General features: G+C 35.5%; 1 protein-coding gene across 8 annotated transcripts in view; it reads right to left on the reverse strand.

Annotated features, from left to right (window-relative positions):
- STXBP5 (syntaxin binding protein 5) overlaps positions 1-17,927 on the reverse strand; it is a 104,055-nt gene that overhangs the window by 54,894 nt on the left and 31,234 nt on the right. For all 8 annotated transcript variants that reach the window (XM_059467241.1, XM_059467239.1, XM_059467236.1 and 5 more), the window contains exons 5-7: positions 8,898-9,032; positions 7,690-7,753; positions 5,230-5,313 (exon numbers count right to left, since the gene is read on the reverse strand). In XM_059467241.1, the coding sequence (XP_059323224.1) occupies positions 5,230-5,313; positions 7,690-7,753; positions 8,898-9,032 (283 nt within the window). The remainder of the gene's footprint in view (positions 1-5,229; positions 5,314-7,689; positions 7,754-8,897; positions 9,033-17,927) is intronic.

Below are 17,927 nucleotides of genomic sequence, written 5' to 3' on the forward strand. Positions count from 1 at the left end.
GTATATCACTAGCTTTTCAAGAGATTATTGCATACTTAAAAACATTTTGCAAAATTTATTTTCTTCTGCAATAGCTTCTAAATATCCCTGAAAATAACTATTAGTTCTTGGTACTTTTAGGAAGTACAAAAATGAATAATTTAAATGCAACCTTGCAATTTAAGAGACAAGTTCATCAATAAAGACCGAAGCTTTTATGGTATTTTTCCACTAGGGGAATTTAGCTGTTTCAGTTCATTAAATACTGATACAAATAATCCCATTCTTTTAAATTCATACATATTTTAGCCACATGCATATGATTTTGGAACATTTTGAGACCACTCTTCTCATCTGTCATGATTTAACCCCAGGCAGCAACCAGGCACCACAGTGCTGTTCACTCACCAGAGGGATGAGGGGTAGAATCAAAAAAAAAGGTACAACTCATGGATTGAGGTAAGAACAGTATAATAATTTCAATAAAAATAAGTTTTCAGCACAACTAAAACATCAGTGTGTTATCCAAGTTATTCATAGTGAATCTAAACACACAACTCTTTGGTAGGTACTAGAAAGAAAATTAAACCTATTCCAGCCAAAACCAGAACAGCGTGTGGAGGATTTCAATCATGTAAACACAGAAGTTATTCATTCAAGCAGTTTACCCTGTTTTCAAGAGAAATATTTTAATCCAGTTTTCTAACACCAAATTTAGACTACTGCAAATATAGAATACACTAGAGACATTGATAAGTCCTTTCATAATTCCTTGGATTTCTCAATGATCCTTTACTCTTGCGACATTAACTGAGCTTGAAATACACTGTGCATGAGTGGCAAAGTCCATGATTAGTTATTCTGCAAACCAGCCTGGTTATTTACCATATCTTATCCAGATTTCAAAGCCTTATTATGACAGTCCTTTAATTTCCAAGGATATGGGCAGCATTTTTGCTTAAACATGAATGGATGATGATACTGACTCTTTTTCTACCAGTTCACCAAAATATACAAAGAAAGTATTTTAAACCTATGCTAACTCTCTTGTCAACAACCTAAAGAAGGGAAAAAATGCTGTGAAGGGAAGAAAACAAACAAAAAAATGTAGCTAATGAGACTTAAATGACAATACAACATGAAGATTGTTTCGATGAAATGAAATACATTGACACACTTTGGGTTCTGGCAAGTCACATACTGGGGTTGTTTCTCTTTCTCCTGTCCTCTTAATTCCACAAGCTACTTTGACATGTTTTTAATGCTCTAAAATAATCTCTTACACTCAACCATGTACCAGAACAGTGAGTCTAAAAATAGTAATCTATAATGCATTATAGTTAATGCTGTCAAAGCTTACTTGACATCAGAACAAACAAAATATTACTTGAAGAACAGACTTGATTATAAAACAAGCTTTAGTTTTCAGAAGTTACATTTGAGGGATTTGGGTTTTTTTTTTAGGAAAAAGAAATACTTGAGAAATTTGTTTAATTTCTTTCATGAACATACTGGTTGGGAAATGACTGCAATATAAACTGTATTTCACACAGAAATGCACAGTGTACTTTCCTTAAATCCTCAATGTCTGCATATAAAAGGCTTAAGAATGATGCAAAAGGAATTTAGTCTTACTGTTTCATTGAGCCTGCCCAAGACAAAAGGGATGTTTTGAGTAAAAGGTTTCAAAGAAATTTCCTAAACAAAAGTTCATTTGCAGTTACAGTTCCACTATGTACAAATAATTTCCTCCAAATTCTCTGAAAAAGAATGTTACACTTGCACATTATTCTAAGTAATTTTAAGTATTCAAAGTATTGCTATTATAATAAAAAATATGCATTTCTTTAAGTTCAGGATTTAATTCATAATATAGAAAGATCAACTACAAATTATAGCTAAATTCTTTGAATTTTCCTGTAAGTAGAATGTTCTGGAGGGAAGAACATGCCAGCAATCAGCAGTAACCCTAATCATGACCTAGAGCTGCTTCCCTCAGCCATGGTTAATGTCACCCACCTGCTCCTGTGCTTGGGGTGAGTGTCCTAGAGTCCTTGTGCTGCAGCTATTGGCCCCGGGCACTGGGAAGGCACACGTGTTCAGAGAGGAAGAAGGTGTGCACTGAGTTCCATTAACCTGGCTTTCAGGCAACAAATGAGACTGCCCTACCACAACATGGGAATTTGCTTCAAGAAAGCCTCCTAAAGGTCAGGCCACTTGAAATGAAACCAAGCAGGAAGCTACAAACCCATATAATTGGATTCAACATCTTCCCTCAGGAAATAATAGGTATCTTCCCAAAGACCTCTGAACATGCCGAGATTTTGACCCTCATTATGATCTTCCTCTGCTAAGGAAGAAAGGATGACATTTGGATCCCTGCACACATCTGAAGTTTTGAGTTAAGAAAGTTGCATCAAGTGATGGTGAAAGACCTTCCAGTTGCATGCTTTAAGAATAACATCAACTACAAAGCGATGAGAGAGGAGGAAACCAATGCAATGGCAAAGTTTCAAGCACATGTTCTTTATGGTATCAATGTCCTGGCCACCCTGCTCATGATGCCTGAGGAAGCCTAGCCACCCACTAAGATGGCAAATGTGACAAGATTGGACTAAGTAGCTCTCTTCTTACTGGCTGTCAACTCCTCACTCAGAAGAGCCCTCATCAAGAACAAGCGGAGAACCAAGTGCATAAATCCTGAGGCTTCAAGTCCTGCTCCTGCGACGGGGCAGAATGTCACACGCATTACCCTCAGTGAGAGAAGAGGCGAAGCATGTTGTGACATGAGATGCTCCCTGTCCCTTGAGGGTAGGTTGGCACACATGTCCATGATGGAACACAGCCCTTACAGTCAGTGTATGAAAGAAGTTCTCTAACAACGCCATGAAACCAGGAAACCAACACGAAGCTGGCCAGAAAGATTCTCTGCACAGAAATGTCCAAATTCACACAGTTTGTTAGCAGGAAACAAAATGGCCAAGAACTTTGCTCTGTGTCACAGTAACCAGAGACAGAGGAGATCTCTTGAGACAGGGCACTGCTCCACTGCTCCATTCTGATTCTTCTGTGTGCCCACTACCATGAGCAAGGAAACCACTACATTACCAGATTATCACTTTTTTCTCTTCCCTTCCTAACCATTCCCAAGTTATGATAAACACACTTCTTTACTGGGTCTGACCTGAGGTATTTCATTACTTCTTCTGCAAAAAAAATCCTCAAACTTAAGATCTAGATGCATTCACTTCTAAATCCTAAAGAAATTCAAAGATTTAACATCTGAACAATTCCCTGATCTCTGCAGCCTCTCAAGTCAGAATTGGTTCCAAAAAGTACTGAGAGAGATATTAATTTTTAAATAAATGGACCACAAGATAAAAAAAAACCAAAACACAAAAACAAACAAAAAACCAGAATAAGCAGCATGGTGTTGACCTTAGGTAAGTTTCTAGAAACTGCAACAAAATTTTAATAAAGAATAGAGTTAATTGACATATGGATGAGTATAATACACCAGACAGAAGTAGTCAACATGCTAAATGCCTCTCAACATGAGAGGCAGTTGTAGTCAAACCTCCAAGAATGGTAACAGGCATGAGGTTCATGGAAACACCACTTAAACTGTCTACAAAATTTTCAAAGTCCTTGAACAATGTATCTCAAAGGAAGCTAAAACTAAACAGATTAGATAGCTTTGAATAAGTAAATAACTGGTTAAGGAAGTAAAGCAATCTGGAGTAAAGACAGGCTGGCACTAATTGATTAGTTCATGGATGAAGTTAAATGGTAGAGACCCTCAGGGATCTCATCTGCTCAGTTTCTTCATAAGCAACTTGGAAAACTAGAACAACAATATTAAGACAGTAAAGTCTGCTGACAGTACCAAACCACACTCAAAGCAGAAATCAGGATTTCAGTGAAAAACTGCCAAAAAACTTCAATTTTTACTGTCCAACTATGTCAATAAAAAACAATGCCTAATTGTCAGGACTTTGACCTGACAAGTGACACCTGAAGAACAAGTCTCTGGTTTTACAGTTGGTTGTTTCAAGGAAGCATCTGCTTTATGCTTGCAGCATTAAAAGGCTAATCCAATATCAAGATCAAGAGAGAAAGAAAGCAAGGCCAAAGACAATTATTCCACATGACAAATCCAGTGTGCCCACATCTTCATATATACTATGCTACTGTGTTTCTGTTTTACAAAACAAAGATAAAATAGAATGGTTAAAAAAGTTAGGGAAGAATACAACAAGTAAGAGGTCTAGGAAGAAAAAGATGATAAAGACATGAGTAAATTAAAAAAAAAGAAAAAAAAGATAAAGGGAATTAATTAGGTTCGTGCAATGAAAATGGAAGGGAGAAAGATTGCTCTTTCCATAACACATTCTGGGGCTTATTTGGACATTTCTGATGATCTAAGGCTTAGACTATTTCAGAGCCTCCTCCTCCAAGCAAACTCTTGATTGGTAGAATACACAGAAGTACAAGTACTGAGCCAGAACTGCCACCAAAAAAACCCAACAACCCTGTTCCCCTTCCCCAACAAAAACCCTAAAGCTGGTACTGAACAATGACAAAGCTATTTTACAGTTAACAAAATGCAATCAAGACCAATTTTATATTATTTTAAATTAAATACATCAACTTGTATATTATGCTGACTCATTTTTCCTAATCTCAGTTGTTCAAAAAGTCTGTTCTGTCAAGAATCAAGTTTTAAAGAAATGAATGGCACCTAATACCATTTTTTTAAGCCTCCCCAGTCTTATTTCAAAGAGAATTGATCATGATCTTATTCTACAGAGAAAAGGTGGTTAGAGAAATGTTGTAGTGAGACTATTTATTTAGTGCTTTTTCCCCTACCCTTTTCTCTTGCTGTTCCCAGAATATGTGAGAGATTCCAAATTACAGAAATTGATAAACCATCTTCTTTAAACTTAAGCCCTTAACACAGGTGAAAGACACACAATTAAGATAAATAAGATCTAAAAGCTTAGTGAAGAAATCCAATCCATGCCACCATTCATTACTTTACACACTTAAACTCAGTGAAGTTGTTTGGTCTGAAGTTTATGATCCAAGCCCTACTGCTCTTTTAGAGAAAACTTCCAGTACTTGCAATTTCAAAGAGACCTACTTATTGATCCACTGGTGACAGAAGCAGGAGATTAAAAAATAATAAAAATCACTATTTGAGTAGTGAATTATATGCTCAGAGTAAGTAATGCAGATGAAAAATGTTACCTCATCATGTGTATATCTGTAATCTGCCTTCTTTGACTTCAGGTCCCATAATACCACCGTCCCAGATTCAAAGCCAATCAGTAGCTGCAATAAGAAAATATATTAATTCTTTATAAGGAAAATCAAAATGATATCATTTGCAATCCTGAGGTTCTTGTCCAAAAAGACATGCAGCATAATAGTACATGTAGTAACAGCAAGTAGTTATAAAAACAAAAATTAAAGAGGCAAAGGCCTCAATATTAGAAAGGTTTACTTTGTACTTATTGGCCTCAAGTTCCAGAAAATATAATGGACATTCATGTAAAACTAGAAAAAAATCAAAGTATCCTTCTGAAATTTCCTTGGAAATCACTTTGAGTTGCAGAAACATCTATATTAACCCTTGCTATGGGTATTCCACCCTGAGTGAAAATAACAGGTGTTGAAAAGGAGAACTTCATTGTGCATTTCCCTCACTGGAATTCATTCTGCTTAAATTTGCTGTAAGAATACAACATTCCCCCTGAAGTTCTCAGTAAGAATTCATTGTCTATTAAGAAACTATATACTATGAGGTTTCTCCAGAAGTTAATCACAATTGAGATAACTGGCTGAAGGAACCTCAAAAACATTATTTGTTCGTGGGAAAAAAGCTAGATAAACTAAACTAGATAATTTCCCAAATAATCCTTTTGCAAGAAGCAAGTTTAAATCTTTACTGCAGGGAGTGAAGACTCAAATTGCTCATAACAATTGTTCCAAGACATTGTTGACTATTTAAGTGTTTCAGTCTCCTAACTTAACTGCTACTTCTCTTAATGGAAAAAAAAGACATAAACCATGTCCAACATAAGGCAGTAGGAAAAATGTAGTGCCACACCTAGAGGTTTTGCCTGGACAGTGTTTTCAGAATGTTAAGATTTTCAAAGTATACAGTTGTCTCCAGCTCTAATAGATGTCCTACAAGCTTACAAATAAAATATTTCATCTCTTTCAGTGCTACACAGCACTAAAATTTCATAAATATTAGACATGTTTGATCTAGTAGAAGTGAATATTCAATTTTTCCCATTAAGATTATGTGTATGTAGGCAAGATTATTTTTAAATGATTATATGTCATATACTATACTTTTTCTATTTTAACTTAAAACATTAGAAAATCCACTGTGATTAGAAAGCTAAAAGCACGAACACATTTTAAAAGTGTGTACATGCGGAATTTTTGCAACTACACGGGGCTTTTTTAGTAATGTTTTCTTTACAAGAAATAAGAAAAGCATAAGGTCAAGATCTCAAAACACTTATTTATAGCCTGATGAATAAAACCAGTAATTTTTAAACTTTGACAATAATTGGATGTGGGGTGGAATACATCAAAGTTAATTGATCACTTGTATTTCCTGAAATTACAACAGCTTCATTGCATTCATATGCTACAGCCCATAAGCCTGGAATGTGATTCAAACCTAATTCAACAGAGAAACCCATTAGTTATGCAATTACTGCAGTGAGCATCATACTAATAAAAAAAAAACTCTACTCATTAAATTCTCTGCTGGACTGAAACCTCAGGTGTTTAGGGTACAAGCTGATAAATAGCTAAAGCTTTCAAACCACTGTTAAGACAGTGGGATCATTCCCTCTCTCCAATTTAATCTACTACTGACATGGAAAACACAACGCAGACAAAAAATATTCCTCCAGCCTATGTAGAGCACTAGTAAGCAAAATTGTATGTCACAAGACAAGGACTCCTGTCTTGCAAGGGCTTCAAGAACGTGCACTGTAAAACTTTTTTAAAGATGAACAGATGATTATGTTAATACTATCTCATAAGAATGAAAATACAAGTCTAATACATAGATCTTTCTCACATATTTTGGTTTATTTTTCTGAAATATCTTGTTTTTCGGTAGGCCAGTTTCATCAGCAAACAGCATCTAGTGATCATAATAAATGGCCTAATATGGGAGTATGAGTTAGATACCAAATTCCACAAAACCCTCAGATTAGTTAATCTAAAGACAAAGTACATGGTATTCTATAAAAATATGCTATATAAATAAGCATATTAAAGTTGTGAAATAACACACAAGAGCATGATAAAGTGGAATTAATTTCTATCCCACTTTAAGCATTCTGGTTATGATTAATTGGGTTTTTTTTTGTAACATCTTAATTTTTATCACCATAAGTAAAAGTCTCTGCTTTTATTTCCAAAAGTTTTGCAGCTAATCATTTTCATCTCTGTTTTCAAATTACAAGATGATTTATTCCAGTAATGTGTCCTACATTCATGTATGTACTTGGTTTTATGTGACTTTCAATGAAGTACCTTTATGTTACTTACAACAAAGGCCTAAAACCTTTGTTGTTCTTCACATACTTAATCCTTCCTTAAATAGCAGTGGTATGTAAACTTTAAAAAAGTCTTGGTGTGAAAATAATGTATCGAATAGTCTTTAAAATATCCTACCTTTCCTTCATCCATTGGATTGTCACTAATGTGGACAACAGGTCCTGGGTGAGATTTGGATGACCTGAAAAAGAAATATTTCCATTAAAAAGAATTGTCCCCTGCCCTAAATGGCATCTCAAAATGATTTGAAGTAATACAGATTCTGCAGATACAGACTCCACATAAGCAAGTTGTGACATTTCAAAATGGAGTTACTTTCACTTTTATCTTCAAGCCCATAAATACTGTGTCTGTTTGTAGACATTTAGTTTCTGTCTTAAGGAAAGACTAATTTATTGCCTATCAACAACAACGACATTAAAAAAAACCAAAACCAACCAAACAAAAAAACCACATTAACTTTAAACATTTTATCCTAATATCTGTTGTTACAGAATTGACACTGTAGGATCAAATGTTTACTTTTACACTGGAATACAGGTTTTGCCACCATTCATAAACTGCCCAAGATGGCCATTGTTACAATAACACAGAATTAACACTTTATGTGGACTTCCTGCTACTGAAGAAGATGGACTAATACAGAGCTGTGTTTGCTTCAACACCTTTTGGCAAGTGACAGACTTCATGTATTTTGGAATGATGTACTGGGAACAAAACACCAGCACAAGAAAGAGCAGCACACAACTACATCTTTCTCACACTATCCCCTATATTTGTGCATAAAATTTTAACATTGAAAAAAGGAGATGCAGTGACAATAGCTATAAAATGTATTTTGGTCTTGGCATAGACTTATTTAAATTTGCATTTCAGAAAGTCACTTCCAATTCAGAATATATCAGCCCTCTTAAAAAATGAATTATCTTTACCCTTTGGTCTTTAATCCCCAACTGCAGAAGCAACATGTCTGTCCAAGTACCAGCTACACCATATTTTAATGTATATTATTTTTTCTTCTGCTTTATCTCAACACAGAGATTTTTGAATCTATTTCTATACTGTTTGTTTTGTCTATTTCCATGTCCATCCCAGGAGCTATAATAAAATACTGCTAAATTGAAGAAACATATATTAACATTAGCACCTCATATTCTTAAAAATAAAAATATCTACATGACTGTGCACTTTGATAGTGTATGTAGTGCAGTAAGATGAATATGGAGGCCTCTCTAGAAAACAATGACATTCCTGCAACTGATGTTAACAAGAGCTGGGACATTGCTGTTCCCTCCCCTCCGCAAACAAAAATTGGTTAAACTCACAGTTCAATGGCTTTATTCCACATGATGACATAGCCTGAGAGAGTAAATGATTCCACATTGACGATGTGAATGTTTCCTCTTTCAGTGCCCACATATAGCCATTTGCTTTGGAAAGGCAGGTGACAAAATGTTATCCTGAAAGAGAAAGCCACCAGAAAGGAATTAAAGAAATGTCTTTTTGATATCCTACATTGCAAAGTCTATGCTACCAAAAGGTAGAAATAAGGCAACAGGCAAACAGCAATATATAAGACAAGTTTGAGGTAAAGTAGAAAAGCCAGTACACGACCAAAGTAAGAGATGAACAGACAAAGTAGAACCTTAGGCTGAACTAAAAATAGAAAGCAAGGTATTCTAAAACTCATAAATCATTCCAAATAAAAAAAAAAAAAAGAAATTACAGTCACCTTTAAAAATTATTTAAGATATTTGATTGTTGTCATGTCAAACTTAAATCACAATGCTCCTATAGTCTCTAAATCTCCCTTTGGAATCTATCTACTTTCAAGTTTTAAAGAGCAAAGGATTTTAGAAGTTTTCAGATGCAGATAAGGCTGATTTCAAGTAAGGAGACTGACAAAAGATATAACTCAATAAAAGTAAGTTCACATGTCATCTAAATTAATGCCAAAAGAGCAAACCTTAGAATAATCCTAAACAATTATAAAAGTAATTTTAAAAGTAGTTTAAATTTCAGGCTGCAGCTTTACTTCAATCATATTTTCATTTTCTGCCTTTTAGTCTTTTCTTCTGCTAGAAAGGTGTACCTGCACAAGACTCAACAGCTACCAACTGTATGTACCAGCAGAGGACTCCTCTTTGACTGTAGCTCCAACCCAAATACTAGCATTTGAAAACCTGATTATTTCTGCACCCTTGGGTCCTGATTACTGTTGACTATTTCTTCAAGATAAGGAAATAATGTCTGAACAAACTGACAGAATGCTAACTTGAAATTGGAGTCTAGAAACTTTCTGGAACCTCTAAACCATTTCAATCTGACAGGGTCTGACATTGAAAGAAATTGCCAAATTACTTAGCTATCAAACTTGGGCTTTCAGAAATGTTTTAGTGATAAGGTAAAACAATTATTCAACAAGAATTTGTTCTGTCGCCTCCAATCCTCAGCTTCACAATTTTTTATGTTCTTGTTTTCTCCCAATTGGATTGCTTATTGCCAAATCCATGCATCACTTCACAAGCCTGTTAAGTATTTATGCAAAGAACAGCTTTAGATCCTTTGCATTAGATGCTGCATACGCCCACCAACTTCAGCTGAAAGGAAAATCTAACAGCAGCAAAGAGAGAAATTGCTGTGGCTGAAGAGATGTTAATTTGCACTGCAGGTTTCAAAAGTAAAAACTTCTGTAGTGATACTACCTGGATTCAGATTCAGATACCCCTGGATCATGGGGTTTTTTTCACTTATTTCTCCCTAATTAGGAAATGGACTTTGCTCAAGCAAGTACTAATCTATTTGCTTTCCAACTCAATTTCTTGTCCTTGAACATTGATGTCAAAATAAAAGACTCCATTAACTTTTTCAGTGATGTTTGACAGAAAAAAAAATACCACAAACATGATTTAAAATGTAAATCTCGTACTCAACTTGCAGATGTTGTAACACATTTAACAAGGAACAATAATCTGCAACCACCACAGGTTGAAAACTTGTGTTTCCCCAACATCCTAAAAAAAAAAGGATTTTGATGGAAGCTAAATCACATACATTGGTACACATTCTTCCTAGGCTGACAGAATAAGAAGATAAACATAAACCATCAGCACTCTGGAACACCACAGCAGCTTTTTGTGCCAGCGCTCCACATGCCAGAAGCAGCTGGCAACCACATCAGTTGGATCCAAAATCATGGCCTAGCAGCCAGAAAAAATAATCAGTAGCAGGGTTGTAGGCTTGCCTTGATTAGCAAGTTAATATTGTTAATTACAATTGTCCAACGCTTTCGTTATGAAAACCAATCTATTTCACGTCATTTGAAGTAGGCAAAAATAAAAGTTTGGCCTTCAGCTTTAACTGTTATAGCCCAAGGGCAACATTTAAAGTAGCTCCTCAGTATTCTTGATACACTTCTTGAATACGCAGGAATTTTCAATTTACTGTCTCCTTTGTGCAACTGAGATTAATTTTGTCAAGAGTTAGCAAACAATGAACTGATTCAATGTTAATAGCAAATGAAGAGAACAAATAGCTTCACAAAATATTTACAAACTCTCAAAGGCCGGAGGCTGAAAAGACTTCAAAATTGAAAGAATAGGCACATAACAGAGTTCTTAACATTATTTGTCAAATTATTTTACCATTCTTCTACAGACTTGTGTGATTTGTCTATAAACTAAGAAATATTCCTAGATCTTTTATTTCACAGAAAAACTTGTTGAATCCAAAAGGAATGGCATGCTGATCCTGCTATAAGAACCAAGATTTCTCCCTGAATGTAGCAAATGTTATTCATTTGCAAATAAAAAAAATACTATTTCATTTTCTTAATAGAAAAACTGTATGTCTTCCAACTTTCAGAAAGTCCACTATATTTTGACTTAATGACTCATTTCAGATAACTGCATTTATTTTAAAAATTTACAGAATAATATTTCCAACATCAAAGTTCATGCATTGAGCTTCCCGCCTCACTAGTTAAGGCTTCACCTTAAGCTATGTATACTTTAAAAAACTTTGGAAGTGTTACAGCCCTCTTAAAAACTAAAAATCAGTGAAGCTAGGACCATCTGAATGGCCTGAGCAGCCTTGTTAATTCTGCTGAGAATTGGACTGATGATTGAAGGGATTCAAACTCCTTTTGGAGGATGGAAACAAAAGGTTAGAGTCTTCTTGGTAGTGATGCAATACCTGCTTATTTAACACTTGGCCACAGACAGCATTTTTTTTTTGTTGTTCTGAAAAATGAAGATTTTTCTTTCAGAAATCTATCTTTTTGCCACCAGATACGAATATACTTCATTCATAATGTATTTTGAGATCAAGAGAAGCAGAATTGGCCATAGAATCCTGTAGCCATTTCTACAACTCGAGCCGTCTTCCCCCTCTCTCCCCACCATTTGTGAATGGATATATATATATAAAAGTGGAAATTGCAATCAATTGTTGAGAATACATCAAAAAGACTACAGATGAAAAAATTTCATACTTCTCTTTCTTGCACACAAACCCCAACTGCCTGAAAACAATGCAGCAGTCAAAAGCAGACTGCCATACTGCTCTCCTGTAGCAAGCCATTCTGCCCAAAAGTACTAAAACAGAAGCATCTTTGATTTAAAACCGTCCAGTGCCGTAGATCTAAAGCGACAGGCTGCGATTGTTGGAGCCAGCAGCCACAGAAAGCAGGCTTTTTCAGGCAGCTCTTTCATGGCACAACAGATTCCTCATGTTGTCTCCAAGGCAATTTCAGCTCCCTCAAGTAAGTGTAGTCCATTTTGTGAAACAGACCAAAGTTTTAGCATAAAACAGTATAGGGCACAGCATGTCATTTCAAATATTTCACTTCCCCATATCTTCACAAAGAGGAAGATCCCTTTATAGAAAAAAATGCTTTAAGGAGATTTATCTTTTCAATGTGAAATCTACAGCAAGATTTTAGTATAAACTAACATCACCACTAAAATGAGGCCCTGTTATACAACCCCAAAGCAGTCAGGGTTGCTTTAAATTCTCCTGTAGCTGTAATTTACTGTAAGCACAAAATCGTCATCCTCACCACACACATATTTGCAAAGCTGCTCCCTCCCCACTGCTCAAAAAAAAAAAAAATACAAACCCAAGACTTTTCTTTCTTGCAAAACTAATTTGTAAAAGTTGAACCAATAGTTCAAGAAAACAAAATTATATACAGAAAAGCAAGTGACACACCCACAGGGAAAAACAATGATAAAATATTTTCTGTTCTTACACTAATTAAAAATAATTTAGAATATTGCTTATGGGAGAGTCTTAGAAATGATGGGAAATTCTTCAATAAGTGTTTTTTTAACCTGCTGAAAGGATTCCCTTTCTTTACTGCAGACTATGTATATTTTCTTATAATCTGTCAAAGATATTAAAAAAAATCTTAATTGCTGCTGTTTCACATCATATATCAAAACAATTAATTCAGCAAGTGATAATACTCCCTACAGGAATTTAATTACAGAAATATTAAAGAACACAACTTATTATATTAATACATTATTCAAAGAATTAGTTTTTTAAGTGGAAATACTAAGGAAAAATGGCAGGCTGTTAACTTGACTGTATTATTATGACAGCAGAAATCCTTCTAAATTAATCTTTACCTTTTCCTAGTCTACTGCATTATGAAGCATTATACATACTTCAGAATTTTTCACTGCTTTAACAAAGCACAGTGACAAATACTTTGAAGTATGACAAGCACTGATAACAGGTTTTATTGTTAAGTCACTAAAATATTTCTAGTGCCTCGGCCTATCATTATAGGTCTGCAGTAACTATAAGCACACAGCTGCTCAGATCATTACTGTATAGGCAAAATAAAAGCAAAAGATTAAGCTATCAAAGCTGTATTCTGCACACCTTTATCCTCAACCTTTCATGTATGAGATAGCACCACGTAAAATTCAGAAGCTGAGAAGTTTAATTCTGATGTTAGTGTAGAGTCCAAATCCATGGACTCTTGTCAAAGTCCTCCATGGGCTTTGAAAGTCAAAAGCCAGTGTCAAAATGACATTCTGATGGAAGCAAGCAGTAGTTTTGATACCACCTGACTGTTGCAAAAGGGTCTTTTTCCACATCTGATAACTTCAATAAGCTTAGAACATCTACCAATACAAAAAAGGCCTCAAAGACCAGCAGGCATAAGCAGAGGAAGATGCATCCCAAAGAAGTTGCTCTTCAATGCATCCCAAAATGTCCCACCAAAAAAACATGTGGGCAAATGTGGTAGGAACTGAAGCAGGTACTTCATTTCCATTTATATCCCCAACAGCACTCCAAATGTTGCTTCCCCAAATCCACTGACTGGAATTGCTGTCTCTTCAGGCAGCGGAGAAGCACCTGTGCTCAGTATCTGAGTTGTGCTGGACATCAGGGGTGTCAAAATGGAGTAAGCATGTGTCAGAGCATGATACTCAACTGTCTTGGGATGACACAAAAAGTAACAGACCATTGGCATGTCAGACACACCAAGAGGAGTTCACAAATATACAGTGCAGTGTATTTCATCAGTGGTAAGAAAGTTTCTGATTTTTTTAGCGTTTTGCGTAAATTCTTTCAATACTGAATAATTCTCTTAGTTTTCAAATCATTTGCCTCAAAAGACACATAGGGAATCACAAACTCAAACTTTAGAAAAAAAAATGGCCATGTCAGAGACGTAGCCCTACCATACGAGGCAGAAAAATTATTCCTATTGCTGATGGAGAAGCCTGTCATTTAGGCAGAACTTAAAGACTAGAGGTCAAATTCTGCCCAAGAACGTGGCAGTTGGCCATTATACGCCTTATATCACTGTGAAAGTCAGTGTGAAAGGTATAGCTAAGAGGGCAGCTGAGGCAATTTAAAAACCATTTCTCTGAAATTTGAAATTTCTGAGTGACAGGACTCAGCATTTTGGTTCCGCCTCAGTGCTAAAGGCAAAAGAAGGCAGCTGATGCAACTGCAGCTCCATCAACCACACTGACACGTGGAACTCTGCATGCATGCATGGCCTCAAGGAAACATTTTTCAAAGCAATTTTATCCTTGTGAAAGAACAATTCATATATATGACAAATCCAGACAGCCAATATGTTAATTTTCTTCTGCTAGTTTCTCGAAACAAGATCAAATTCCTTCTAATTACATGCCCTAGTGAATCACCACTGAGTTAAAATTTTGAACTCACTAGGTAAAAGGCTTTACATGACACCATCAAGGCAAGGAGACCAGATGATCGCTGCCTCTCGCTCTGAAGAAAGTCACTTAAAAAAGTGTGAAAAAAGAAAACAAACCCGACCCCAAAAATTTAGCTAAACCAAAACCCCATAAACAATGTCTATCACCAACTGCTCTCACAGGCAAGACAACCTGTATGTCCTCCTGTTATCCACAATGTGGCAGAATTGGTCAGTTTATAAATTCAAGGTGAACGAAAACTACCAAGTCTGCTAAGGCACAGGCTGAGTACAAAGTTACAGTATCTAACAAGGTAATGTGTGCCAACAGAAGTTTAAAATCTTACTGCTAATTAGTAAATATAAGTGGGATTTTCCACTCTCTATAGACAGTGTTCCAAACATAATGCTAAACCTGCTGTTTACAGCAGGATATAAAGCCAAAGATATTTTAAGCATAATTTTGTAACTCTGAATTATGCAGTTTCATGTTGAGGAAAACGATTTAAATCCCACAGCACAGAAGTTGACATATTAAAAATTAAATTGCTATCAAGGCATTCAGAGATCGATATGCAGAGCACTGGCACAAAACACTCAGTTCTATTTTTATGCCATTCTTGCTTTGTGACTTAGCATAAAGACAAACTTTCTTTTGTCAACTCAGGAAGGATGTAAGTCTCAGAAAATGAAACAAATTTTTCATACATGCATACAAAGCTGGTTTGCTTTGGCAAAGGGGCTGGCAAAGGGGCCTCAAATTTGTCATCCCATGCTACTTTTTCTTTTTTCAGTCAGGTTAGTCTGTCACTCCACCCTCTCAAACAGGATCTGTCAAAGTCCCTGGCTGGTTAGTGATGCATGTTTGACTTTTCACACCTCAGATCAGCATCAAGTTTAACAGTTTCTACATGGCAGGCATGAAGCCAGATCAGTTATGTATGAATGTGTGTATTTCAATATTTACTCTAATAAGATCTTTTAACTACATTTATTCCAGAGCTAGCTTAGTGGAACATTTATATTTACTACTGAGTTAAAGCGAGTTTGACATGAATCTTGCATTACTTGTTAACACACAACAATCTTGTGTTTAAGATATTTATAAATAGATATGTAGATAGCAAAGGAAATAGATAATGATCAACTGAAGTCATCTTAGAGATGTACAAAACCTGAGATACTGAGTTCACACACTGAATTATGCATTCTGAAAAGAGGTAGAGTATTTAGACACTTTTGCATGACAAGTCAATGACAAGTCACACAAGCAACTGTTCCATATCATTATGCATTTTTGTCCTGGCCCCTACACACTGCTTCCCACAGTCAAGGAACAGTGGCCAAGCATGACATTGGTCTACTATCTCCTAACCCTTATTTGGTAGCTAGAACATAAAGCAGCTGCAAAATCCCCACAAATGCAGCACAGAAAAGGCTAAAAAACTTGAACTAGCTTGTTTTGCACTGAGCTTTTGTGACCTGTCAGTAACTTCAGCTAACAGATTTATTAGATATGTAAAACCTCACCAATTCCTGCTTCAGAAGACTTGCTTCAAATTACTAACCATCATTGTTAACAAAAGGCAGTCAGGAGCTATGAACTCATTAATGGTCTGTTGATTATCTACAGATTCTTTACTAATTTAATGATTCAAGAGAAAGCAGCATATTTCAGGCCTCTTGGCAACAGCTTTTAAAAAATGTTTTGCTCCAATGTAAGATTGATGTAAGCCACCCAAAGACATTTTCCACGTATCAGAACAGAGCCTGCAATGGCAGAGAATTATATTAAAAAGAATCAGCTCTTTCATCACTCCCTGTTCTTAAAATTCATGAGTAGAAAAGCAATAATTCATATCACTTTCCTGTCATATACTAGAGACTGCATTCTGAAATAATTTACAGATTTAAAACTCATATTTTCAGGTAAGATTACAAAATATTTAACACACAACAGAAGCATTCATTAAAAAAGCTAGTTCTTGAGTTTGCATCTTAAGATGTTTAAAACATCTTAAGCGAGGCAACAAAATTCAATTACCAACAGGATAAACACAAATATGAAATCTAGAAATTGTGTGGTTAGACATTGGGCAGTAGTTCTTCCATATGACTAAAAGAAATTAATTAGGCAGAGCTGTTAAAAGGCTGTGCTAAAAGATTACAGAATTAGTTAATGAAGTCATAGCCTTATCACTTGATTTTTTAATTATTTTTTTAAATACAGTTAAAGAATAGTTTTCAAGACTAAGAAAATCCTTTCATCTGAGTAGCTAACTGCTACAGTTGGCTTTCTATGCTAAAGACAACTTCTTAGACCAAATCTAAACCTTACATATCAAATAGTTATTTAGAAACAAAATCTGAATAAAAATTTGCCTGTGACAGTTTAAAGTTCAACTCCTGTTACACAGGACACAAATACTGCTTTTCTGCAATTTCAACACATTTCCAGATAAACCAAATCAGTTAAATAATTTTAAACCTTTGCCTTAACAGAGTCCTAGAGCAAATACTGATGCCACCACAATCATTGCTTCCATCATATAATGAGTTTCAAGATATCTAATCTCACAAACTGACAAAGTATTATTAGAGAAGACAGTTATAAGGCCGTGTTGTAGTGCACAAAATATTTCAAATAAGTCCCGTTTGAGAAGTTAGTTATCCTTACAGACAGATCTTAATCCCACAACATAAAGTAATATAACGTTTTTATTAATTAGGTTTATAACAACTCCATGACTTGAGAATGTAGAAGCTGAGAGGAGCCGACTTTAGTCGTGGTATGTGTTGCGGTGTTGCATGCCTCTGCCACCCAGGACACTAATTTCTCTGATCTGAGAAATGCTCATTAAGCCCTGGCCGTGATGAACTGCATTTGGATTAAATTCCCCTTCAGCTTATCAGAAACCCTGTCTGTTCCCAGGAACTAACAGGTGTCTAATGAACATCTGCTTTTAACAAACAACCTTGGAATTTTTTGTTTTCAATAACAACACAAGTGGAATAATATTTTTGTTGCTGAACAGTCAAAAAAAGTTACCAACTAAAATTGGCCAAAATGGAAAATTACTACAACTGAAGCCCACTCTCTTGCTACCCTATAAACAGTGGTCCAAAGTGAGACGTTTTTGAGCACCTGGTTATAAGAGGCTAATGT

The sequence above is a fragment of the Ammospiza nelsoni genome, chromosome 3, assembly GCF_027579445.1.
Source record: "Ammospiza nelsoni isolate bAmmNel1 chromosome 3, bAmmNel1.pri, whole genome shotgun sequence".
Lineage (NCBI taxonomy): Eukaryota > Metazoa > Chordata > Aves > Passeriformes > Passerellidae > Ammospiza > Ammospiza nelsoni.